This window comes from Rissa tridactyla, chromosome 1 (genome assembly GCF_028500815.1).
Source record: "Rissa tridactyla isolate bRisTri1 chromosome 1, bRisTri1.patW.cur.20221130, whole genome shotgun sequence".
Taxonomy (NCBI): domain Eukaryota; kingdom Metazoa; phylum Chordata; class Aves; order Charadriiformes; family Laridae; genus Rissa; species Rissa tridactyla.
This window is the reverse complement of record NC_071466.1, coordinates 204442219-204469605: the sequence shown is the minus strand read 5'-3', so window position 1 is coordinate 204469605 and position 27387 is coordinate 204442219. Positions and strand designations below refer to the sequence as shown.

The window sequence follows — 27387 nt, the reverse complement described above, 5'->3', positions numbered from 1 at the left end:
TTAAGGAATTGTGTTGGGATGTCTGCTTTGTAAGATCTAAGTGTCACAGCAATCTTTAAATTTTCTGTGAGATAAAAATACACATGGTGTGAAAACTAGGTATTTCCAATAGTTCATTCATCCTTGGAATATATAAAAGCAAGTGGGACACAATTTGCACTTCAGATACATAAGATTTGACTTGCCAATAGCAAAGACACAATTGGGGAAGAAAAATCTCTTACTTTGTGCTTTTTGAATATGGTGTTTTGTAAGGTTCCATTGTGGTTTTTTGTGGTTTTCTTAGTATCACACCTTTTTTAATACTGTTTGTGTGTATGGTTCTCTTGATGCACAAAAGAAATGTAATCCATAAGAGGTAAATTGAATTGCTGAACTACTTGCTGTTTTATTAATGTTTAATAGTGTCTCTGCTCAGGTGGATAGAAAAGGGAGCGTTGGTTGGCTGCTGCTGTCCATAAGGAGCATTGGTTGGCTGCAGCCTGGCTGCTGCTTGTGAGGTCTGGAGGTACAATGGCACTTTCTTTAAAAGTGAAAGGATCTGAAGCATTGCAGAAGAAAATTGTCTAGTGAGGAATGGATAAGGGGAGAGAAATGATCTGTGCAAAGCCTGTAACAGTAGAGTCACAACCTTAATGTTGTAGGTATAGAATTAGTAAAGTTTAGTAAGATGTGAAGTGGAAAAAAGATACAGCGTGACCCTTGAAGTTGAAAGGGGAAAATAAAAACTGTGTATTGTAGGATGGAAGCTGGAGTTCTTTATATTTGCATATGTCCACAAAAGTTGAGTAGGAAGGGATATCTGACCCGCCAACTCCTGCACTCACAGATTCTTGATGCAGTGCAGTTGTGGGAGAAAATGATGTCGGTCTCCATTCTCATCCCACTAAAAGCTAGAATCCTTATTGAAGGGGGAATGTATTGCTGAACTTGGGCAATATTTATGAAATAATAAAATTCATACAAGGACAAATGTAATGCTACTGTATTCAACTCGGTGCTTTTAAGTAATGCAAAATTTTATACCGGACTTCCTAAAAAAAACAAACAACCAACCCCTAAATCAGTGGCATACCTTTGCCCTTCATTTTGTGTCTTGTAGACTTACTTTTTTATTGTAATATCTTTTCCTTACCTTGTAATATCTCATCACTTACTTCAATTTTTAGGGCTCAGCTCCAGAGATTGATCCTACTGACAGTTCAAACTTTGGATGGGAAACTAAAATCAAGGCATGGATGGATCGTTATGAAGAAGCAAATAATAACCAGTACAGCGAGGGTGTCCAGAGAGAGGCACAAAAAATAGCTCTGAGATTAGGCAATGGAAATGACAAAAAAGAAGTCAACACCAGCAATCTGATTTTCAAGCCTCCGGTAGAGGTAACGAGCTATGTCATGTTGTGTTTACTGTATGCTTGCTGGTTTTGTACTGTGACAAAGATATCCATTTAGATGCCTTAAAACAAACAAATAAAAAAAAGAAAAAAGGGGACTTCACATTCATTTTCTGTATCTTGTCTCACCATATCTAAGCATCAGAGTTTGAACAGCGTTTTCAGAATTCATAATTGATTTTCATACATCCTATATCACCCCTGATTATGTTTACACTTGCATATCAGTTCTCATAAAAATAACTACGGTGCTGACCTGAACCTGAACATCGGATTGTCCTTAGACTGTCTTTTGTGGTGAGCGTAATGCAGTAAACTTTGCTGCTGCTGTTTCTCTGCTCTGTGAGGAATATCAGAAGTGGTTAGAGTAGGTCATAGAATCATAGAATTGTATAGATTGGAAAAGACCTTTAAGATAATTGAGGCCAACCATAAACATTAAAGTTGGAATCTTTTTTTTTTTCTGATATGTGTATCAACATGTTAATTGTCCACATTTTTCTTAAGATACAGTAAGTCTGTTCTAGATGTTTAGGTATTCCAATAGAACAGAATTTCATTGTAGTTCATGAAGGATGTTCTGATGGCAGGTGATATTCTGATACGGATTTTTTTTATTTTTTACTCTTGTAATTTCTAGTTTATGAAGAAATTGTGCAGTGTGTTTTTCTGTCCTTAACATCAGTTACTTGACGGCTTAAAATCAGAGCCATGTAACAGAGCATAGCATTTTGTAGCAGAAATCTTGAGGAGTAGTTACTGTAGCAGATTAATGGAAGCATCTTTGCTGCTTTTCCTCAAAGACTATCATGGCATATGGAACACCCTCCTCAGAGGTATATCTCTGCTTACAGAGCCTTTTGCCTACATAGAGGCTACTTCCTTTTTGATTGGTGATGAGAGTTATGAGAAGTGTGAGTTCACTAATTGTCAGGATATGTATTGGTTTTTAATTAAAGGCCATCCTTCCATCTAAAGATACGGAAATAATTAAAAAAGAATCATGTGAGTTTCCAGATTTCTTATTATTTTGTTATCTTTCTGTTCTGTTACCTTGAATGGATCATGAATGTTCTTTTATGTTTGCATGTTTTGTTTTGTTTGAAGGAATTTAAGCCTTTTGAAAGTGTTATGCAAAACAATGCCGCAATTCGTCTTAGTGGTGGTGAGAGTTAAGTGGAGAGGGATATAGTACTTGAATTGTGAGAACATGAATTTGTTGGGTTTCAGCCATGTGCTGGAGAACTAGGGCTAAAACATTCCTTGATCTAAATTCATAACTAGCTGCGTTGGTAAGGAAACAGAACAGTTTAATCAAATCAGTCTGGAGGTTTAATTGCAAAAAGCAGGGTGTTTTAGTTAATATAGAATTGTTTAGTAGCTGTGAAAGTATAATCTGCTGTTAATAATAATAGAAAAATGATAGAAAATAATACTTCATAAACTTACTTATGTCTTTATAGAGTTACGTGCAAAAAAACAAGAAGATTCTAAAAGCTGCCAAAGACTTGCCTCCTGATGCACTTATTATTGAATACAGAGGAAAGTTCATGCTGAGAGAACAATTTGAAGCTAATGGATATTTCTTTAAAAGGTTTGTTTATTCCAAATGTTCTAATAAGGTTGACTGTTAAAACATGGTTTTGACAAACTCTTGCTTCAAGTACAAGTGACTCTTAGTTACCAGCACGGTCTTGCGTTTTACTGTTGTCTGATTAAAAATAATTGCAACTGGAATCTGGTCTCCCCCTTCTCTTCTGGACGTCCTTACAGATCTGTTCAGGAGTTAGTTCCCTCTTTCTTTGTTCTTCCCTGATTACAGGATTCCGCATTCTCAGTTAGGTAGTTGTGCACCTTAAACCAGAGGTTGGCAAGTTCTGCCATCCTAAAATAATTCAGAAGGTAACAGCAAAGATACTCTCTATTGTGAGAGAAATAGATTTTAAGTCCATCAGTCCAAGAACAGAATCCGGCACAGATCAACTTTGGACCCTTTTACTGCCAGAGTTGGTTAAGTTGGTTAAGTTACTGAGTGATGTATGATTGCTTCCTTCTTCCTGTAGGCCATTTTCAATTCTACCATTCACTGCGCACACACAACTACTTGGGACATTGCAGGAGGCCTGTTGGAGAAGAGAACACAGAGCTTTTGCTCAGTAAAGATGGAAGGGTTCCCTGGCACTTGCTATAGCAGAACTTAAAGCATGTCTTGGCAAAGCAGGTGCCCCCTTTCTTCAGGAAGGTTGGGTGCTAGTGATAACTGCAGGTGTTAGGCAGGGGTGTGGGGGTGTTATTTTTATTCTGTTTTTTCAGATGATTCTACGAGGCAACAGATTTCCACCTGAGTTTCATTTTAGGACCTGCCATAAGAAAGGTTTAAGAAAGATGAAGAATCTTAACCTTATGTCTTCCATGTCTAGTGCTTGCCCTGTTGCTGTTCCTCCCTTCAGATCCTATGCAGAAGAATTACATTCAGGGCTGTAATAAAACTTTTGGTATTCTGAGGACACATGTGGAGAATGTACTAGTTAAAATCACAAAGCTTAAATAGAAATTTGTCATTCTGAGATTAACACACAAATTTAGTGTATCATGCCAAACATCATGTTACAAAGTTAATGTGAGAAATCGGTGACATTTGGCATCTTTATACGTGATAAAACTCTGTTTTTCGTGTGTCTTTTTCAGGCCATACCCATTTGTCTTGTTTTATTCCAAATTCCATGGACTAGAAATGTGTGTTGATGCAAGGACTTTTGGAAACGAAGCTCGATTCATCAGGCGTTCATGTACGCCAAATGCAGAGGTGAGCATATACATAAATTAGGTTTTATTTACTTAGAAGTCCCCTTTTCCTTGAGTTTCCTGACTTAAAATTTGAGTAATCCCTACAATTTCTATACAGGTACTTTCGGGGGGGGGAAAAACCCCATAAGAATAACAAAAACCCCAAACAAACAAACAAACAAAACCAAAAAAGCCCAGCTTAATTCATGATAATACAATAATGTTCTCTTGAATATAGGTGAGGCATATAATTGAAGATGGAACAATTCATCTTTACATTTACTCCATCCATAACATTCCAAAGGGAGCAGAGATTACCATAGCATTTGATTTTGATTACGGAAATTGGTAAGTATCTAAGCATGGTGTTGTAAAATACATCTAATACTTACTAAGTTATGTTGCAAAGTTATGTTGCAAAAAACACACTTGTTTTTATATCATTTACTTTCTTTAATAACAGGGCTCCTTAAGCTATGTATTTACAATGAACAGTGTGTGTGTGGGCAGGGTTTCCTCTGTATTTTTATTACTACATATGTGTTGTTAATTTCATGAATGTTGCAGTTACTTAAAAATGATGTGGAAAAGATACAAACTTAGATGAATATGAATAGATATACTCTGAAAATTTGTGTCCCTTAGTATGGGCACAGTAGAGGGAAGAAAATCTAGAACTATTTGATAATGCCCTGTTTATTTCAGAGTGACTCTGCAGTGTAAGTTCAGGAAGACAGTGTCGGTGGGTTTTAGTTATAAATAGCGTTTGTTTAACGCGTGATTAAGAACGTTCAAATACACTGAATGCATAGTGCCTTAGGTTCTGTAACCTATTATGCATTTTCCTGAATATAACCACTGCCCCATTGATGAGTTGGGGAAAGCTTTCATGAGTCGTTCCCATTGTTTGTAAGCATCGTTTTGAAATAGTAAAGGAAATAATTAAGTTCCACTTGCATAGGTAGGCATTGCTATTCAAACACCTCTTTGAAATCTGATGGCCAAATAAGGCCTTTGAGTGATATAATCTAGTAATGATTTCTCTTAGCTAGTAGGAAATGTTCTAGGGTATAGGTATGTTGTGCGGGAACACGTAGGCTAATACTAACCTTGGAAAGAGCCTGTCTGTGTCTTTATGTGCACTTAGTTGGGTTCAGAAGCAGTCCTTAACTGTTTCACATTTTGCTGCACCAAGGTCATACGCTTTCTTGTGGTCTGCTTGTAAGTCAGCTTGGGTGCAGTGCCGAGCAGATGTGACTTCACTACATGAACTACTTATGACCTGAACTAGTTATGTCCGTAGGATACTACCTGTATTAATCAACTTGGATTCAGACTAATTCAAGATACTTGCACTGCTCAGTGTTATAGATATACTCCTACATCCCTCACATGCAGACATTCTGAGAAATTGCCTGGTTGATGGTTTTTTTGTCATTTTGTTATTCATCCTTTTAAAAATACGTAGTAGTTGTGTTTAATACCTGCAGCTAACAGCCTGTATAAGTTGAATGTGTTTGAATAACAGTTCCTACATATCTAAGTGAAACTTAAAATTGTTCAAGGTGACTCTTGAGTTCTTTCCAGCGTGCTCATTCTGTAAATAGTTTCTACCGTCTTTGCATAAAGCAAGAACTCTGCCTTCTATGTGTCTGTTAATTTATTTAATGTGGTGGTCATATTTCCACCCAGGATATACTCAGGTTTTAGAGATCTTCCATCTTTTAAGCAAAGACTAACCTTGAATTTAAAAGAACTCCCATGTGGTAAACAGACACAAATTCTGTTGATCAGTAGATAAGATTTTTGAATTACAGTAGTATTGTATATCTTGGTGAAAACTTGAGCCAACTGCTTTTAATATGGTTGGCTTGCATCATAGCAAATGTTTAATGTGAAACGTATCGGCTTGTGTGATTTAGTGTTGAAAAGTCTCATTGCTGTACAACCTAATCAAAATACGCCTTCTCACATTTAATTACTTTTAGTAAATACAAAGTGGATTGTGCTTGCCTCAAAGAAAATCCTGAATGTCCAGTTCTCAGACGTTCTGAACCTACAGAAAACATCAATACTGGGTATGAAACCAGAAGGAAAAAGGGAAAGAAAGAGAAAGATGTTTCAAGAGAAAAGGAGACTCAGAATCAGAACATCACATTGGACTGTGAAGGAGCAGCCACCAAAATGAAAATTGCAGATAATAAACAGAGGAAGCTCTCTCCCCTCAGGCTGTCCATTTCTAATAATCAGGTATTGGCACAAAGATGACAGAAAGAAAAGCTTTTAAACACAAATACTGTCCTTTCGTAGTTACTAAAGGAATTTTAACAAGTCACTGAATGGGGTAACGATGGATAAGCTGTTTAGAATTTTTTAAACTGTTCTCAGTTTTCCTGAATATTTGATTGTATTTAAAGATATGTTCGTTCCCATACCAGTTTAAACTCTACGTTTTTCTTACATGTTTTTTGTGGATCTCTAATGTGAAAGCCTCACGTCATGCTTTCAGGAGCTCCCTGTCCACCCTGAAGTGTATTTTGGTTAGTTGCATGCATTACTCAGAAGCCTAGTATTTTAAATGTAGCAATAAGTAACCCTCCTGTTGAAACAAAACTTCAACCCAGAATATTAAGTGTTGACTGCAGCTCTGTGTGCAAGATTAAATGGAGTTTGGGGAGTCAGGAGGAGGAAGGTGTCTTTTGAAGCTGAATACTGGATAACAGGTGGATAGTATAGTAAAGCTACCTGGTAATATACCATGGTAGTCAATTTTAAATTAGTCTTTCTTTTAATATGTTAGCTTGAAAGAATTAGTGGGAGAGATCTTGAGATGAATTATTAAATTAATCTTGCAGAACAGCTATTAAAGATAAATATTTAATATGAGAAGGTGGTTACCTTGTAACTATCTCTCTTTTCTTTCTTTTTTGGGGTGGGTGATGGTGGTGATTTTTAAAATCTTTTTTTTCTTATATGATGGTTTTTGATGATGATTTAGTAGCAGAGAGAAAGGAGTTATTCTGGGAGGGAGCCATTTCCAAGTTCTTAATCTTTTAACATCACTTAAGAATGAAGGAAATAAGGTGAAAATGAGCATATTGACCCCCAGTTTTCTTAAAATGATCAAATTGTTCTGGGGTTTTAGTAGCTAAATAGTTTAAAATGCTTGGAAGTCCAGAAGGCATGGCATGTGACTGACTTAGGATCTCCAGAGGCAACACTGAAACTTTCTCATCTTAAGTAATTTTTTTGTTTTTTAACAAGTGATAACTGGTATTTGGAACCTTCTCACAAGCTTTTAACATAATGTACAGTGCTTATATAAAACAGTCAAAGGAAAACTAGTATTGTTTTTTAAACCAGAACTTAAAACAGTAGGAATTGTGAGAAGAATAAAGCTGTTAAAATGTGTGTCTAAACATAGAAGCCAGTCGATTAATAGGTTTTTTCCTGGGGTGAAATATATAATGCCAAGGTAAAGAAAGTGTTCAGGAAAACGTAAATACACTTTTAAGACAAATGTTAAAAAACCCCAAACCTGTGTAGTCCAAGTCAAAGTGAAATTGCTGTAGGACTAGTGAACACTCAAAATCTTTTCAAAGCTACTGTTTCATCTTTTTTTTTTTCTTTTTTCTTTTTTTCTTCCCAAAATCGGAAACCATTATTAGTTACCTAACTCTTGTGTTTCCTTATGGTATGGCACTGTTATTAGATTCTGTAGTGAGAGTGTAAATGGAAAATGCAACTTTAATAGAATACACTTTTGAACTGAGAAGAATTTCTATGTAGTTGTCCGTTAATGTCTCCTTTGACATTCATTCTATTTCATTAAAACTGATGTTTGGGTTTTTTAATGCGGGTGTAATGTAAAACTCCTAATTGTTCAACAGACTATAAAATGGCTGTATCAGTGGCCAGTGTTAGTGCCCAAAAGCTTCTGTTGGTTTGGAGGTTTAATTCTGATTTTTTTTTTTTTTTTTGGTTGGTGAGGTGGGCGAGTGGGGATGGAACCCCAAAACTTCCATAAAGTAGCATGCTAAAGAAAAAAGATACAAATGTGTCTAAGGTCAGAATGGAAAAGTGATAATATCTACAGGTTTATATGAAGTGGATGTTAGTTATTTTCACATTTGTGTCTTGATTTAGTGGCGTGGTTACTTTTGCTGTAGTGTTCTGAGGATTCTTAGTTCTGTGTAGCTTTTAGTTTTCCCTCATTTGCCAGAGCGGTGGAGCTTCTGTAAAGCAGTTGTTTCTGTCTTTCAGGAGCCAGATTTTATTGATGATATAGAAGAAAAAACTCCCATTAGCAATGAAGTAGAAATGGAATCAGAGGAGCAGATTGCAGAAAGGAAGAGGAAGATGGTAAGTTGGGAAGCAAGTAGCTGCCTAAAGTTGTCACTAAGGCTTGGTGACACCTGCTCTTCCCATGCTGATTGCTGCCTTTTTGTAGGCTTGTAGAATCTGGGTATATATGAAGTCAGATCCTTACATGAACCTGAACTTAAAATGAAAAGCTTGCTGTTTGAGAGCATTTCATCTGGCTTGATCATTGCTTCCTGACAAAAACCTGCTTTTATCTTCAGCTGTATATAATTTTCTATTGCCTTTAAACATGCTGTTGTAGAAATCATGCAGATTTTATTTTTTTCACTCTTTATTATTGCATGTTATTTGTAATAGCCACTTTATAGATAGTACGGGGAGTCAGGATTTTTGCCTGACTACTTTTTTTTGAGGTCCCAACATAGAAAGCCTCAGAAATCCTAATTTTCAGAGGTTGGTAGAACAATGTTATGAAAACTGACATTTTTAAGTGTGCCTTTTGCGGAGGGGGCATTCAAAATGTGAGATACTTGAAATTACTGGTTAAATTTTCACCAAGTTGTATAATGAAATACTAATATTTGGAACTTTCATTTTATTGTTCGTGCTCACAGAACTTCTGATAAGTGGAGTTCATGGTGGCACCAAAACTGTCTGCATCTGCCCGAACCTTAAAAAAATAAAAGGGGATTGGGTATTCATTCCTTTTGGTCAGTATTTCCTACAACGCTGTCAGTAGCAAAATTGATTATACTTGTGTTTATTAGACAATAGAAAGCAAAATATTCTTAAGTAAAATGTATATTTTAATATGAAATCTGAAGACAGCATGAGCTCTAATATTAACATATAACAGCGTCTTGTCATGCTTTTGAGGAATAATTCTCATCACATTCTGTTGGTTGTACTGGTTTTGCTCTCAAGAAACTGCAAGTTTGCCTGAATTCCTGCATTTTACCAAGGAAACAAAGGCAGGTTCAGTGGCAAAACAAAATTGGGTTCCTCGTTCACTCATATGAGCAATATATTTGCGGGTATTCTTCTTTCTTTAATAGCAACAATGTGTTTATATCAATGCCCTCTTGAGCTGCAGGAACTTATAAAAAAAAAAAAAAGTTTGTGATAGAAGCCCCCAGTTCTGCCACCTCCTGCATTGTCTTAAGCAGAGCTCTGGGCAGATGAAGAGATCTGCCTCTGTATAGCTCTAGGATCTGAATTATGGATAGACAGAAAATTTAGCTCCTGTTGTTACCTTTGAAATAGTGATACTTGAATCTGATGTAGTTTTGATTTTTTGACTTGTAGTTTGTAGCTTTTTATGTTTGGATGTAGTTTGTGACGCTTGGAAAATTGAGTCAGAGGGATAATGGAGCTTTCTGTTGTTCTTTCGTGCATGTATTAGTATTTCGTATCTTTCTGGTCATTAGTATTTAATTGTTTTTAAATACCATACATGCAGGTAAGTGGCTCAGAGCTATGTGTCCTTTTTATGCTTATGGGCCATTGATTTGCTAGTAAATCACTATTTTTATCAAGTTCTGAAATACAAAGCAGGACTCTTGTTTGTTAGGGTTGGTATGAATGCAAGCCTTTCTTCAGAAGTCTGTAATAATAGTAGTCATTCTAACATCTCACTTTCCTCTGAGTTTTCCCTGAAATTGATCTGCCTGTCAACATGCACTGAACATGTTCTGAAGTACTTAAAAAAAACCAAAACACCAAAAAACAAACAAACCAAACCAACCACATTTATTTACGTATTTACATACACAAAAGCTGATGACAAACTTGATCATGATTGTTATTAAATCCATCAGACAAGAGAAGAACGGAAAATGGAAGCTATCCTGCAAGCTTTTGCCAGACTAGAAAAAAGAGAAAAAAGAAGAGAACAGGCTTTGGAAAGAATCAGCACAGCAAAAACTGAGGTTAAATCAGAATGCAAGGAAGCACAGATTCTCAATGATGCTGAATTTATTCAGGTAGTTATCAGTAACTTTATTTTAAAGCTAGTTTTTAGCATGGCATACTTGTATGTTTGGATGTTGAGCTGCATGTGAAGATGGATGAATTTTTTTTCCCCTGAACTCGAATGCATTTGACCAAAATCTGTATAGTTCTTTGACATTATATTGTATTATCTCCTGATTTTTTTTTCAAGAAAATATGTATAGAATCCGTTTATGAGGACTTTCAGTTACATTAGTTTATGCAAATGTGCACACACACACATACCAGCTGTGTAATTCAGTCTCTCTTTGAAGTTCAGGGTAGGAGGTGTTTAATGATACTTAATGTTTCATAAACATTTTTTTTCTTTGTTGTTGCTGGATGCTAGTGCGCTTCTTACCATGCAAATAATCTTATAGATTCTCAGTTCAGGTTGTTTCCCTGGATAATTTATGTCAGCATGCTGTTAAGTACCTTTTATGACAATGCAGAACACTTAGTAAACTATAAATTACAAAAATGTTACTGGACTGAAAGACATCATGATGTAAGCGGCTGATTTCTAGCTTATAGGTGAATGAATGTGGTATGCCAATTCTTACACAAATCTGGGTTGATCTGACCAGTGACTGGTGTGTGTGAATACTCTGTCAATGATACAGCAGGAAATACAGGAAATCTTCTAGTTTGCCTTGAAGAAGGATAAAAATACTATATCTGAAGTATTCTAGTTCTAACAACAAAAATGAGATAAAGGCCTTTTGGACCTGTAAAGCGGGAACTGACACTTTCTTTTAAGAAAGATAAGTAGCTTTACATGTGTGTGGGATCTGTTTACTAGACTTTTTATTTTGTACCAGGAACCAGCAAAAGAAGAAACTGCCACCAAGCCTACCCCAGCCAAAGTTAATAGAGCTAAACAGAGAAAAAGCTTCTCTCGGAGTAGAACTCACATTGGACAACAACGTAGACGACACAGAACTGTCAGCATGTGTTCAGACATCCAGCCATCTTCTCCTGACGTGGAAGTAACTTCACAACATAATGAAACTGAGAATGCTGCACTGGTAGCTGAGCCTGAAACAGAAACTGTTGTTACAGAAATGGTTACTGAAACGGAAGCTCCAGCACTTAATAAATGCCCTACTAAGTATCCTAAAACAAAGAAGGTATGTCTCTTAAGGGACGGGGAGAAGAGGATGGACTTTAACAGAGTTTTAAAAAATTACGGATTGCTGCATCAGTGTGAACTACATACACATTTTTTTTAAAAAATTGACTCATTTAAAAATCACCATTATATAGCCCCTTACTGGTAATAAATTAAGAGATTAAGGGTATGTGTAGCATCCGTTGTTAGAAGATATTTTGGACTTTAAGAGACTTCCAAAATACATCTTTCAGAACAATTTTGGAACAGATGTTTTCTAAGGGAAGTACTTTCTAAGAGGGCTGAAAAAACAGACATAACAAAAACATAATTAAAGCTGTTAATTTAAAATGGGGGGGGGGGGGGAGGAAATAAAAGTTGCCTTCCGTTGTTCATCATATGTTTTAGAAGGTATTTTAATGGTAGCAAACAATATCTCAGTTGAAGTCATTAACTTCTAGTACTTCCAAGATGTCTGTTCTGAAGTGAATGGATTTAAACCCTCAAAACTTATGTGTGTGTTTGGAGGGAAGATTCTGTATTCTCTGTAGAGCTTTGTTTTTAATTTATTATTTTATTGGGCTGCATTGCAATGAGCTTGAAGAAATGCTACAATATTTAAAGGCATCAAAAAATCTTAAATCTGCAAGTGTGAATGAAGCAGTAGAACTTTCTGCTTTAAAATTCTATAGACTGCATTTAAAAAGTGACTCATTTTCAGTGCACTTTACAAGTTCTGAAAATTTTATTTGGTGTAGGGGAAAAGGGAGGAAGTCATGGGTTGAAACTTCATGAACAACAATTTCAAGATGGTTTTATTTTAAATGCCCAAACATACTTAACTTAGATTTATTTTTTTTCAAAAGGCACCTGAGCCATCCTGTAACCCTGCTTATTGCGTCACTATTAAATTCTTGTCAGAGGGGAGACTAGAATCTTTCTTTTTTGCATGTTGCATACCAAAAAAGAAGGAAGTTACCTGAGAAGGCAGTTGTACTGCACTTTTTGGCTGTTTCATAGTATTGAGGATAAATGTCTGAAATGTCTCATTGCATTGTACCCAGCGTACCCTAAGTGAGGAGAAAATCTTCCTTTAAAAATGATTAATAAATATAAATAAGTTTGTAAAAGATCATAGAACCATAGGGTTGGAAGGGACCTCTGGAGATCATCTAGTCCAACCCTGCTGCCAGAGCAGGGTCACCTAGAGCAGGTTGCACAGGAACGCGTCCAGGTGGGTTTTGAATGTCTCCAGAGATGGAGACTCCACCACCTCTCTGGGCAGCCTGTTCCCAGGGCTCCGCCACCCTCAAAGTAAAGAAGTTCCTCCTCATGTTTAGGTGGAACTTCCTCTGCTCAAGTTTGTGCCCATCACCTCTGGTCCTGTCCCCAGGCACCACTGAGAAGAGCCTGGCTCCATCCTCCTGACACCCATCCTTTAAGTATTTATAAGTGTTGATAAGGTCCCCCCTCAGCCGTCTTTTTTTCCAGACTGCAGAGACCCAAATTCCTCAGTCTTTCTTCATAGGAGAGATGTTTGAGTCCCCTAATCATCTTGGTAGCCCTTTGCTGCACCCTCTCCAGCAGTTCCCTGTCCTTCTTGAACCGGGGAGCCCAGAACTGGACACAGTACTCCAGGTGCGGCCTCACCAAGGCAGAGCAGAGGGGGAGGATGACCTCCCTCGAACTGCTGGCCACACTCTTCTTGATGCACCCCAGAAGATGAGCAATTTAACGCAGATTATCATAATGTATTTAATTTTAAAGCCTTACTGTCATATTAATAATATTTAATGTGCTATTTTTGCATGTTCTTCACTTTGTTGAACTACTGTAAAATTCAGGAGGTTAGTTTCTCTGTTAACAGGAACTAAAATCCGCTGGCGGGTTTTTCAAAAACACTGAACTAGCTAGGAAAGAATACCCTTTTTTGGCAAGTGTGGCTTAGTAAATGTGTTGCAATTTATTGCAACTGCAATAGAGAGGAATGTTCAAGCCTGACACATTGGCTGAAGCACAGCCCTGACAGTATGGGAATCTGATGAGGAGTTTACTTTGTTATGCTAACGTTACACTATTCTAAGCTTAGTTGCTCAGGCACAAGTTTAAAATTTTTGTTGGAATTCTGTTACTAAATTCACATCGTAAGTTCAGTTGATGTGGGCACGTGTATCATACGTTCAGTGAGAATTAAATACAAAAGAACTAAATGTTAGTTTAAAAAAAAAAAAAAAAAAAACACCAAAAAAACCCCAAAAACCCAAAAAGCAAAACCCCCAAAACTTTGGTATGTAGAGAAATCTTCTCTATTCCTTCTGCTGTCACCATTATTTTACTAAAACTCCTCATTCTTGCCCTGTGTGTTCTTAAACTTGCAGCCTGGAAACTGGCTGTTTTCTGGTTTGTGTAACAGTTGACTAGGTGAATAACTAGACTAAAAAAATGTCTAAAGGCCACTGATAAAAGCCTCATAAACCACTAATTTTTTTCTCTCTCTCTGTTCAGCACTTGGTCAGTGAATGGTTAAGTGAAAAGAGTGATAAAACAGGGAAGCCTACAGAGAGTCTATCAGAAAGGCCTCTACGCATAACTACCGACCCTGAAGTTCTGGCTACTCAGCTGAATTCTTTACCAGGTCTCACTTACAGTCCACATGTATATTCAACTCCAAAGCACTATATTCGTTTTACTTCACCATTCCTTTCAGAAAAGAGGAGGAAAAAAGAACCTGTGGAAAACATTACTGGCTCTTGTAAGAAGGTAATGCTTCCCTTCACTGTGGTTCCCCATCCCCTGTTATTATTAATTAAAAATTTATTTAAAAATAAAAAAGTTTATTTGCTAGCCTGAATTCAGGCGGAAAAAGGCTGGTTGGCAAACCAGTTCTGCCATGTGTATCGCATTTTGAAACACTTATCATTGAACTGTAAAGTCACTGATGTGAACTTGTTTTGTTACAGCGTTGGTTGAAGCAGGCTTTGGAAGAAGAAAATTCATCAATGATTGATAGATTTAGTTCACCGTCACAAGAGAGATCTAGAAGTCCAGCCATCAATGGTGAAAATAAAAGTCCTTTATTACTGAATGACAGCTGTTCCTTAACAGGTGAAGCTTTTACTAATGCAGTACATAAGAGCTCTGTCAAAGTAGTTAAATGTGGAAGACTGTGGTTTTTAAAGTGATGAGCTAATGAAAATTCCGGGGATATTTGCACTGTTTTCTGATGCTTTCTTTGAAAGAAATGCTTAGTTGCATAGTGGTTGGGATTTTTTTTCCCCCTTAACGTATACTATATAAGTAACTGCCATATCTCATAGTGTTTACAGTCAACAAGAGAGTAATGTTTTTGACCATGAATATTAAGAGGTTAGATTATAAATTAATCTTCCATTCTGTTATGTATATTCAGAATTTCTTTTAAATTCAGTGGGCCAGTGTTGTACACAGGGGAGAAGTTGTTTAGCCTTTTAGGCATAATACAAAATGGATACATGCTAGAAATTAAACACGGTTCCCTAAGGATATGGGGTGTATCAGATGATTCCTGTGTACAGTCCTGAACTTGGAATTTCCACTTTTTAGATGAACTGTCTTGAAAATGCATAGAAGTTGACGTTCCCTGTTGTGGAAACATTGACTGTTCCTCCCATCATCCTAGCACACAAATTTCGGTTGCTGATATATCTGTAGTCTGTGAAGAGTTTATTTTTTAGGAAGTCTGTAGACTGTTAAGAGTTCAGCTTTCAGGAAGCCTGCCCTTAGGAGATTTTTGCGATTTTACAAATTTTTTAATGTGGAGTCTGTAATTTCATTACATCAAGTACTTGAACCAACTGTAAGTGATTGCTGTATCTAGATCTCTTCTAGCTTCTTTTCTAATTTTAACACGCAGATCTAACCACACCACTAAAAAAACGACGACTGTATCAGCTGTTGGAGTCTGCATTCTCAGAAACCTCCACACCTACTCCTTCTCCGTATGCCACACCGACTCATGCCGACATCACTGCCTCCGAGCCATCGTTGTTTGCTACTCCTCCTCGGGTAAAAACAGAAGACGAAGCTTGTAGAAATGGTTACAAACCCATATATTCGCCGGTTACTCCTGTAACTCCATGTCTACATGGCAATACCATGCACTTTGAGGTGAGGTTTAAATGAATTTCAGCGTGTTCAGAGAATGCATTTACACATTCTAGTGTAAATCAGTATTTGCACTCCTGCTATAAGGGGATATTTTGTGTTTCTCCAGGCTAAAAAAGAAATTGACTTGCAATTTCTTCTTATTTATTTAGAATATTTCCTCACCTGACAGTTCCCCAGAAATAAAAAGGCGAGCTTACAGTCAAGAGGTAAGGATACTTGCCAAAAACCGCAAATGGTGTCATGATTGCACCTGTATGGCTGCACTGTTCTTAGAAAATGCTTTTCATCAGCATTTGAAAGTTTCCTGGAATATAAAGGGTGGCTTCCCTACAGGCTGTGTTTGCTTATTATTGTATATTTCCACTTTACCTATTTTATATTCTATTTGAAACTGGTTTCTCTCTCCTCTTTTTTCTGTATTGCTTAAAAATCCTGATGGCTGCCATAGAAAGGAGTAACTACTGCAATTTACAGATAAGAACAGAAAAACAACACTTGTGCTTTTCGGGTTGTAGTTAGACTTAAATTAACATTTCTCCTTGTTACCAGCATCTCTTAATTGTTTTTGTTGAGCCTAAATATGCTCAAAACAAGAGAGCAGAGCAGAAAGGTAATAAATGGGTTTAGGTGGATTAGCTCAGGAGCAGTAAGTGCTGTTGGAACGTGCCTGGGAATATGTTGGAATACTTGCAGCCTCCTGGGCTGAAGCCGGTAGTGGGGCCACAGGGACCTTCTGCCGGCACAGAGGAGTGAGGTTACGTTGCTCAGCGAGGTGGAGCTCAAATTCAGTGTGATAACTGCACAGTTGTAAAGGTGTCAAACTACAAACTTGGTGGCACCTAAAACAAATAGGTAAAAAAAAAGTAACAATAAAAAGACTTGGTGTATTACACTAATGGAGACTTTCACTTGTGGTGAGTCATGTAAATGAATGATGCAGATACTCTCCCCTGGGAGTTAAGCACATGTGTGGATATTTTTTTTTAGGTCAAAATCTTAACAAATGTTGAAATGCACAAAATTTTTCATACAATCATAGCTATCAACTGGATTTAACAATTACTTCTACACTATTGTAATTGAACATTTTAATGTTTATCTGACTTGAAAAGAGGGGGTTTACTTAGGAACTTTCTCTTTGTAATACTAATAATTTAAAAGGATTCATGAATACCTTAACACATGATGCTTTAGAAAAGCTACTTCCAGACATGCATATGTCCTGGCTTCTTCATGGTTAATACAGTTTGAAGAAGTATAAAAGAAGTTTCTGTAACTTAAGTAACTTTTTTTCCTTCTACAGAATACTCGTTTTAATATTGTCTCAAAATTCAAAAGTGTCTCAGAAAAGTTTTTCTTTTTTTATTTTTATTTTATTTTCTTCTTGAAGTAAATGTTTTGACACTGAAGATCCCTTTCATGTTGAAGTGAAGCAAGTGCTTTGTAACTTCTTGGCCAGGGACTTGCTCCTGTTGAAGCTCCTCCCCTTCCTCTGCCAGTCATAAACAAAACCTGGCATTTAAAGTTTATTTTGACTTTGGTTAATGTTGTTATTATGTTTGGTTGATTTTATTAAAATACTTTCACCTAATACATCACAATAGTAGAAGTAAATATCTGGCTAAAAATAGGTAGTGTTTCCTAAAAATAGATATATTGATGGTACTGGAAGGCCTTTAATTCCATTTATAGGCACAACTGAATGTCAGTTGCAATTTTGTTGCAGTATGGAAAAATAGTTAACATGCTTTTTCTTCATGCAGGGATATGACAGAGCATCGATTCTAGCACTGAATTCTTTCAGAAATTCCAACATGACAGAAATGGGCCTGCAAGAAATAAAGACTATTGGATATTCCAGTCCAAGGAATAGGACTGATGTCACACGGCAGTGCACTGGAGAAATGGAATCTGTGTCAGAGCTCCAGCTGGGACTCGAAGTAATTGAGCAAAGTGCACTGCATAAAAACCTGGAAGCCCCCACACATGATAGGACTGATTCAAACAGCCAATTAGAAACTGCTCATTGTGGACGGGGCACAATTTATTCTTCCTGGGTAAAAAGTCCCGACAGGACAGGTGTAAATTTCTCAATGAATTCTAATTTGAGGGACTTGACTCCTTCACATCAGTTGGAGGTAGGAGGTGGATTCAGAATAAGCGAGTCAAAGTGCCTGATTCAAGACGATGCTAGAGGCATGTTCATGGAAGCATCTGTTTTTTGTACTTCAGAAGATGGAATTGCATCTGGCTTTGGAAGGACTGTCAATAATGACAACTTGATGGATGGAAATTGCACACCCCAGAATCCTCCACAGAAGAAAAAGGTTATAACTTTAAGAATCATTTGGTCTCTTTTACATGGTCTGCTAGTGATGTTTCTATAACAGAACCATAATATAATAAAAAAACAACTAATGGCTCATTTTTAGATACTGCTATGTAGTAGACATTATTCAGGGGAAATAATGGAGAGCAAACAGTAAAGTTGCATATATCCATTAGTAAATTTACTTTTTCCAAGTAATAGATACAGATTCACTTATTCATATGAGTCTTAACATAAGTGCTCAATAAATGATTGCTTTCAGGTTTGAAAATGGTTGCTTATGCCACCAAGTATTACAATATTCTGTTATACAGAATATGTACTAGCATCATAGAGATCATATATTGTGAATGTTTGTTACGAATTACTGCAAGAAATTGCACTAACAGATTTTTGATACTCAGTCTTTAAAGCTCTGACTTTTTTTTTTATATACTTAAGGTACCTTGGTTTCATTATTAGAACTACACAGAAGTCCTTAGTTGCAAGAAATCTTCTTCTTGGCTTAATTTTCTTTTTTTTTATGAAATATAGTGTTTGAAAAATAAGCACAATCTAAATTTGCTAGTCTCATGAAACAGTTTTTGTAGGTAAGTTGTGTGGTCATGGGCAACTCAAACCAGAACTGGAAGTCCCCTTGTGTAACTGTCTTTGACTGTACTTTACTGTCAGGTTAGACTCCTGTTGCTCCTTGCAAAAGGATGACAAACATGGAAGGTAATAGTCTCCAGTGCAGCAGCATGCCAGTTCTGTGTCAACAGATGGTAGTAAATGTTCATGTTTGAAAGCTGTGATTTATTTTCTTCATGGAAGGAACAGTCAGGGGTTGGGGGTACATTCTGTGTGTGTACATGCGTCCCATCCACACCCCCCTGTACACAGCCTCCTTCCCTGTGCTCTGGAGCATGCTGCTAGGGAGCACTCACAATTCATTCTTCCTAGGTTCTCCATCAGAACTGGATTTCTGTTTATTTTGCTTCAGTTATGTTTAATTTGAGGCAAGATAGTAGGACCTCTGTTCTTGCCTGGTCCTGACCTTGAGAATTTTATAGATCACATGCTTGTTACTGTAACCCTGCTGTTTGGCAAAGCTAAAAAAAACATAAAAGAAGCCAAAATTCTGTAGCTTCACATTCTTCTTTGTCTGAAGGCTAAATTAATTTCTTTTCAAATCCCAGCAACACTTAGTGCTTCAGTAACCCTCTCCCCTTTCTCTTGCTGACAAGGATTCTGTCTGGTTGTCACTGCTGAGGGCTTATGCTACACTAATCCCAGATGAAACAAGGTGTGACTTCCCCCTGACACCCCCAGGATTCCAGTCTAAAAGTCTCAGTTTGAAGAAACAAACAGGGAAAACTGTATCTGTACTCCTGAAAGAATGGGGTTTGGGCTTTGCAAGGACACATGCAAAAAATGAATCTTTTTACAGTGTAAAGGGCAGAGGGGGGAATCTCACTGAAGGAGAAGGTGAGAAATCAGGAATTTTGTAGAACAGTAGAAGCCTTTCTCTAGGATCACATAAGACATTAATGTCCTTGCACAGTTGTTAAAGGACGTTTTTTCATGTTGCAACACTTTTATGGGCACTTGCTCCTCTGTCTTCTCTGATTGTTGTGTAAGTTCATCCCACTTCAAATGGATGACTGTTTTTTATTGAGGACTAAGCCGGTTAAACATGGATTTTTGCGTGATTGCACTTTTTTTCATATACATACATATATAAACTAGAAACTACTTTTCCCTTCGTGCGTCATCATTTTTGGTAATAAACTTTACCTGGAATTTAGCATTAAAGTATGTTCTTAACCAGTCTCTTTTAGAGTGCAGTAAAGACACAAATTCAAAATAAACTGGGGAAAAAAATGAAACTTTAAATTGAGAATTCTATACGTTAAGAAAAATATATGAAGAACTTGCAGAATGCTTTGATTTATGCAGTAGAGTGAAGCAGAAGCGTAGCAAGTTTTTCTTATGAGGGAGTCAGACTGAGAGCAGGATGTGATGTCTCTTAAAATTAGCTTTTCTATGTCAGTGTAGTCTTCCTCATGCTGCAGTTCCAGGAGAAGCTGTAAAGTCCCTCGTAGCTTCAGCCAACAGTGTGACTTCAGCAGTCACCCTTTTGCTGACCTGCATCATGTTCTGCGTCTTCCCTGAGGCAAAATGCATGCTTCCTTCTCTTGCAGTACCTTTTCTTTACATCATCCTTACAGTCATTAGTTGTTCAGTACCCTGTAAGTTCACTGCATTGACCCATCCCCATTTTCTTTTAGAACCAAGTAAATGGTATGTCTTACTGCAAGAATACAGTTTATCAGAAGTGTCAGAAAGGAAAACAAGTCAACTTTCCCTCTAATGTTTGGGTTGTGGGGTTGTTTTTTTTTGTTTTTCTCTCTAGGTATCCTTATTAGAATACCGTAAGAGACAACGAGAAGCTAGAAAAAGCGGCTCAAAGACGGAAAACTTCCCCCTGGTTACTGTATCTCCTCATGCTGCTGGTGGAGGAAATACGAGTAGTAACAATGGTGCTAATGATGGGTATAACAACAGTGGTGAAAACGGGGAGCAAACTGATAATGCTGCAAGCCTACCTTTACCACTGCCAACTACTGTTTATAATGCAGCTCCAGAAGATGTTGGCAACAACTGTGCAATTAAGGAATCTTCTTCCAGTGAGAAGAATGAACCAGAAGTTCAGTGGTAAGCGCAAAACTATAGGACTGAAGTGCTGAAGTACTATTTACTTAATTCTGAGTCTTTTCTATTTGAAATCTAGTTTTCTTTGATAAAGAGTGCAGAGTACTGATTGGAAGCCCTTCTTTCAGATTAGTAAAGAGTTGTCTTATCTCTTTCCTCATAAATACAGCAGGTATCTCATAAAGATTACAATGTATGAAAAATTACCCATTATTACCCAAATTATTGGTTAACTTACTTTCGTTCTGCTTTGCTTTTTTATTTTCTAAGTGCGAAATAGGTATTGGTTTGAGCAAGACAATTTGCCTAGTTCTGTAGATTTTAAAATTGCGTAGGTAGAGTTATAAGTCTGTAGAAAATGGCATCCGTGAGTAGGCGTGCTCCTTCCACCATCACCCAACCTGGGCTGTGAGCGCTTGCCAGGGGGTGTGGAGGAGGGAGCAGCAGTCGGATGGAGAGGGGGCTGCAATGGCTCTGAGATCCGAGTCTGATTCTCAGCGTGGCCTTGGCTGTGCACTCCATGTCTTTGCATCCCCACTGCTTTGTCTGTGGGCTGAGCAGAATAGTTTTCATATTAAATCTCAGGATTTTTCCAGAAGTACTGTAGGGAAGAAGGGTGTAACAGGTGACTCGAGGAAGTCTGTTCTTCAGTGATCTGGCTGGAGTGTGTCTGTGGTGTTTGCTGTTGTGCAATGTGCAGGGCTGCGCGCAGGCTGTCTAACGGGTCCTTCTGCTCAGGTGGAGAGCGTGTGGTGACACTTGCGTCGCTGTTTATCATCGTTAAATGGTTCCCCTGCGTGCAGACCATCTGCTCTGTTGGATGCCATACCAGATACTCCAACCACCACAAATCCTGGGGAGAGGCACAGTGTGAAGGGGGACGAGATAGAATGACTTCAATCTGTATAAACATTGCACAACATTTTTCCACTAGAATTTTGGTAGCTGTCTCCAAAATGTTACTAGCACAACATAAACCCTGCAGATGTTCTTTGTGCTGTAGTGAAGGCCTAACAGTGTTGGGGATGAACATGGGCTGAGGAGTGGAACATCCTTCTGCTCAGATGCTCCAGCTATTCCAGAATAGAAGGATTTTGTAGAGCCAATTGAAGGGAGAACGTAAGTGCAGTCTTCAAAGTTTCACTGAAATGGGGCTGTAAGTTCGCTATGCAGAACCCAGAGTACTATACTGTAAGCAAAAAATGTGGAAAAAGGCTAAACGGGGAAGAACTTAGTAGTAAGATTTTGCAGTAATCCTGCAGGAAGCACCAACGTTTATTTTAGCACAACAGTATCATAATGCTGTATGTTCTTGCCTGAAAGACAAACGGAGCTTTGTAGAGTGCTGTCATTACTGTTTTTCTTGATCAGATTGTGATTGTCGGATGTAATTGATTTATAAAAGAGAAGATATGACTGTCATTTCATACCCACTGTCTGGCAAGTTAAATACAGCAGCTTAAACAGAGATATACTTGTAGTTGTGCAGTATTCACAACTATGGATCCACTATTAAAGAGCAAATACTTAAAAAAAAAAACCCAAACAAACAAACAAAAGAAAAAAAACAACAATTATTTCCAGCTTTGGAAGACAACAGTTTTCTACAAATGGAGAATATGAAGCAGTACCTGCAGCCTTTATTTTTTCTGAAGTGTAGTTTTTGACTTTTCAACTGTTTAAAAAAAAAAAAAAAAAAAAAAAAAAAAAAACCCCAAACCAACAACAAAAGCCCTGCAGATCTACAGATGTTGTTTCCATATTAAGAGGAATTGTCAGTTCTTGTAATGTAACAAAGTATATTTAAAGTGGGAGAAAATAGACAGAAAATACTTAACAAATCACATTCCATGTACAACCAGTTATTTGGCTTTTATATGAAATCAACGCTGTAAATTTTCTCTGACCCAGTATTTGCATAGGCATTGTCATAAATTTGGTCTGTGGGAGTAAACTTAAAGTGTGCTTCTCTCTTCCAGGACTGCATCAACCTCTGTGGAACAAGTGAGAGAACGAAGTTATCAGCGAGCTTTGCTTCTCAGTGATCATAGGAAAGACAAGGACAGCGGTGAGTTGATTTATCATGTCGAAGGTAGATAAATCTAACCAGTTCCCCCGTGGTAGTCCGTAATCGTTCTAATATAATGTTTGGGTCTGCTTCATCTGTAGGGGGAGAATCACCCTGTAGCCCCTGCTCACCGTCTCATGTTCAGTCTCCACCTTCATCTCATTCAAATCTCATTTCCCTGTTGCAGCTTAAGGTCCCTTCTTTCACTGAATTTATGGAAGGTCAGTAAGCAGATGACCTTGTATGACAGTTGAATTATTGAATAGTCTCTTACAAGAACTTTAATGCCTCTTTCAAAGTCAAAATATAAAGCACTTAGCAATTTTTGCCAAAGACCTGGATTTTCCCACTTTTATATTTATCTCTGCTTTATGTCTGTAGAACCTGATCCTGAAAATCCAGAGCCTGCTTCTGAATGTCCGTCCCCAGATACTTCCCAAAAGACTTGCAAGAGTCCATCAAAAGCGAGCAAGGTAATGCTGTGTGCGCACACGTGTGTCGTATAATATGTGTACAAATATGTACATACATCTCTGATTTATGTTTAAAAAAATATGTCACTCTCATGATTTACCTCTTAGATGAACATGTATGTATGTAACCTACCCGTGCAGTAATTAACATAGGGAAACATTTGTAAGAATAGTTGTGATAGTCCGTACATGCTGAAAAGCTGGTTTGTGTGCTGTTCTTCCACTAGCTATACCTCTTTATACATTGTCTTGCTTCTGTAGACACAGGAGAGATGGTACCCGTGGATTCAGCGCCTCTGCAGCTCTGACAGCAGTGATGGGATTTACCTGCTTCTGCCCTTGACAGGAGTTTGTTCTTGCCATGTCAGGGTTTGGCGCTCTGCGTCAGTAGAGGCGCTGATTCGGAGAAAGAGATTGAGTAGCTGCCTGTACAGTGTTAAGTGAAGTCATTCAGGTTGCGATGTTTAGTCTGTCTGCTTGTACTGTGCCAGTTAAAAAATGTTAAATCATTCTAAAAATGGCTTTATTTTGTAAATGGTCTAGTCTGGAATTATTTCTTTCAGACTCAGAAATCTAAAACAAATACCAGATTCTGACTTCTGTTACTACCTTAAAATACACTTGCTAGTCTCTGACTCTCAAGAATGATTGATACATACTTGCTGAAAATAGGGCCATGCTAAGTTTAAGCTTTCTGCCGTCGCTGTTGTTTTTTTACACCTGTGCCTCCAACACTTTTTTTCACCATTGAGGGAGAGACCAGTATTGGGAGAAGTTCTTTTTGTTCTCATGCATGCCTGGTTGAGTGTTCTGAGTGTTTTGCACTGACTGGCTCTCTCTCATTCTAGCCCTCTTCACCGAGTCCTGTAGTTTCAACGCAGTCACTTGGCAAAACACCCACAAAACCAGATTCGCACTGGGAAACTGCAGCTAATGCACCCGAGGCCGAATGTGCGAATCATCCAAAATCCGAGCTGCAACAAAAACAGCTGACAAACAACGTCCAAGCACTTTCAAAAAATCATCCATCTCAATCGCATCTGCGCAGTTCCGCTGAGCAACTTTCCCATTCACAGAAGTTGCCTTCTGCACCTTTGAAGCTGCATTGCCCCCCTTCGCCTCACGTGGAAAACCCTCCCAAGCCCTCCACCCCCCACGCGCCCGTACAGCACGGTTACCTGTCACCAAAGCCTCACTCGCAGCAGCTGGGATCTCCGTACAGACCTCATCATCCTCAGTCACCTCAAGTTGGAACCCCCCAGAGGGAAACGCACCGAAACTTCTACCCGGCAGCACCAACCCTTCAGCCTAGTAACCAGCAGCAGGCTGGCGGCCCCCTCTTTACTCAGACAACTTCAGGACAATCTTCAGCTTCTTACAGCCAGTTTAACCAACAAAATTTGAACAGCAGCGCGCCACCCCCCCCACCGCCCCCACCCCCTTCTTCTACTTACTATCAAAACCAGCAGCCCTCTGGAAACTTTCAGAGTTACAGCCAGCTGAAGGGCAGCATACCCCAACAGACTGTGTTTTCATCTGGACCAAATCAAGCACTTCCCGGCACTGCGGGTCAGCAGACGGTGCCGGGACACCACGTAACTGCGGGGCATTTTTTGCCGTCTCAGAATCCCAGTATTCATCACCAGGCGTCGGCCTCTGCTGCTCCTCCTCCTCCTCCGCCACCACCTGCTCCAGGACCTCACCTCGTACAGCAGCAAAGTACTCATCAGCAGCACTCTGTAGCACACGTCGTCGGTCCGGTTCACGCTGTGGCGGTGGCTCCTGGATCGCACATTCATTCTCAAGCTGCTGGTCATCACTTGCCACCACCGCCTCCACCCCCAGGTCCTCTCCCCCACCACCAACCTCCCCATCCTTCAACTGGACACCAAGGTTTGCAAGCACAACACCAGCATGTTGTAAACTCTGCGCCTCCCCCCCCTCCGCCCCCGCCCTCCAACGTTATAGGCTCGGGGCACCACCCAGCATCGGCACAAGGGTTACACCACCCCTCTCATCAAGGACCCCCCCATTTTCCTTCAGGCGCTCACACGAGCGTGTCCTCCTATTCCTCCCAAGCCCCGCATCACACCACGTTAGGACCTGGACCTCAACATCAGCCTGCTGGAACAGGACCTCATTGCCCGCTCCCTGGTCAGGGTCCTCACATCCAACCTCAAGGACCAAACAGTATTGCAACCCCCGCTGCTGCGGGCTTCTGCCCCCACCCTGCCTCCGTCGCCCTTCCCCACGCGGTGCAGGGGCCGCAGCAGGCCTCCCCCGTGCCCGGACAGATCCCCATCCACAGAGCACAGGTGCCGCCCACTTTTCAGAACAATTACCATGGGTCAGGGTGGCATTAAAACGGATCCCTTTAATTCTAAACATTTTTAAAATGTTCTGTAATATAAACTGTGTATATTTCATATGTACCTATTCGAGGTACTTTTTAAAGCTTGTACATGATACTTTGTATAAAAGCAAACACCAGTGCTCTTTCATTGTATTCTTTCCATTTTTTGCTTTTTAAGATTCCTGAAGATGTGCTGTTAAGCCAGTATTAGGTATTTCTTTTTATTTTGTAAGTGAACATTCCAGCTGTTTTTTCTGGCAGTAGGTTTGATGCTGCATAATCTTTAAAATTTTATTGTTGCAGTTAAATTCATTTAGTGAATGTTTTCTATATTACTTTTATACATATGTAATTAAATAAGTACACAGGCTACGTGATGGCACTAACAATTTTTTTTTTTCATTTTCTTCTGTCAACAGTTCTTTGTGTGCATAGAGATAGAAAACAATGCAATACAAATTTTTATAGTTTTGGTGTGGACATGGCTTTTTGTTTCATCAGTTATTTGCAGAAAATGTAATTTAATGTATAGACCATTTCTAATGTCTCTGACGAGTGCTGTAAATACTGTATTTCTTTTGCTTGTAAAATTGCTTAACGCTTCTTTCATTTGATATAGTATTGTATATAATAAGTCTCTTTTGCAAAAAAAGAAAGTGTGATCTTTGTGAAAGTAGTACAGTATATGATCTTTTTTTTTTTAATATACTGTCACACTGCAGCACTGGTTGGGCATTTTAATTCATGTTAATAAATCACAACTATGTCAGTTTTAACTACTTGTCCTGGAAGGGTGGTGTGTCTCCTGGGAAGAAGTGGCCCCCAGTCTGTAAAACAGACTCCCCCCGTGGTCGTGGAGGGGCTCTTCCCTTCCCTGCCGTGGCTGGCTGCGCACAGACAGGTGTGGAACTGGCTTTGGGGGGGTTATTGCCCCTGCCCAGCCTAGAGGCCAGGAAAAACTGGCCCAAGCCCTGCAGGGTCTTGTGTCAGGTTACTGGGGTGTTACGTGGAGTATTTGTGTACCTGTAAGGGCTGTTTCCTCCTCTAGAGGATGGTCGGGCCCTCCTGAGAGTGCAGAATGTGAGACTGGGACCTTGTCAGGCTTCCCAGAAAGTGTGAAAATCAGCTCAACTGCAGTTGTGAGGCTGCCTCCCTCATCCCTGCCCCCCACCCCACAGCTTCCCTCATCGCAGGGGAGCTGGGCAAGTGGTGCTAAAATGAGGTGTGCAGTGTTAGGAACGCTAAAGCACTATTATTATTTTGTTTTTTTAAGGATGTGGTTTATTCCTGCTGCTGAACAGCAGCAGCCAAGAGGGTGCTGTTGCACTTGCCAAGTGCAGATTTATCCCGTAATGTGTGTGACACGGTCCTCACATGGCAGCAGTGACAGGACTGCTCGACAGCTCCGCCTCACAACCAGAGAGGAAAACCTGCACTGGGAGAGGAGGGGAAGTGGCTTTTCCTACTGAGAAAAAGTGGTAATTCTTTTCAGCAAGTAGAAAAAAATTGAGGCTACTTTAGATTCCAATTTGCCTGTAATTATTGAAAAATATTAGCAAAAAAAGTACACTAGCAATATGCCCCTGAACTGCTGGCTCTGCAAAACACAGTGCAGCGAGGACGCTGCTGGGCAGTAGCAGCAGCAGAACAGGATTAGGTCCGCCCTCAACAACAGCAGAGAACCCCACCCCACCACTCACCCGCCCACGACTGCTCAG

General features: G+C 39.0%; 1 protein-coding gene across 6 annotated transcripts in view; it reads left to right on the top strand.

Annotated features, from left to right (window-relative positions):
• Positions 1 to 26445, top strand: part of KMT2E (lysine methyltransferase 2E (inactive)) — a 62456-nt gene extending 36011 nt beyond the window's left edge. For 3 of the 6 annotated variants that reach the window (XM_054188146.1, XM_054188145.1, XM_054188147.1), the window contains 18 exons: positions 1170 to 1382; positions 2860 to 2990; positions 4085 to 4202; positions 4422 to 4531; positions 6172 to 6433; positions 8447 to 8545; positions 10324 to 10488; positions 11317 to 11625; positions 14112 to 14366; positions 14567 to 14711; positions 15499 to 15752; positions 15902 to 15958; positions 17516 to 18079; positions 20477 to 20778; positions 22755 to 22843; positions 22945 to 23064; positions 23225 to 23316; positions 24165 to 26445. In XM_054188146.1, the coding sequence (XP_054044121.1) occupies positions 1170 to 1382; positions 2860 to 2990; positions 4085 to 4202; positions 4422 to 4531; positions 6172 to 6433; positions 8447 to 8545; positions 10324 to 10488; positions 11317 to 11625; positions 14112 to 14366; positions 14567 to 14711; positions 15499 to 15752; positions 15902 to 15958; positions 17516 to 18079; positions 20477 to 20778; positions 22755 to 22843; positions 22945 to 23064; positions 23225 to 23316; positions 24165 to 25679 (4800 nt within the window). In that variant the 3' untranslated portion in view covers positions 25680 to 26445. Of the gene's footprint in view, positions 1 to 424; positions 509 to 1169; positions 1383 to 2859; positions 2991 to 4084; positions 4203 to 4421; positions 4532 to 6171; positions 6434 to 8446; positions 8546 to 10323; positions 10489 to 11316; positions 11626 to 14111; positions 14367 to 14566; positions 14712 to 15498; positions 15753 to 15901; positions 15959 to 17515; positions 18080 to 20476; positions 20779 to 22754; positions 22844 to 22944; positions 23065 to 23224; positions 23317 to 24164 lie in introns of those variants that run through there. The other 3 variants (XM_054188151.1, XM_054188150.1, XM_054188148.1) reach the window with 3 other exon arrangements.
• The last annotated feature ends 942 nt before the right edge of the window (positions 26446 to 27387 follow it).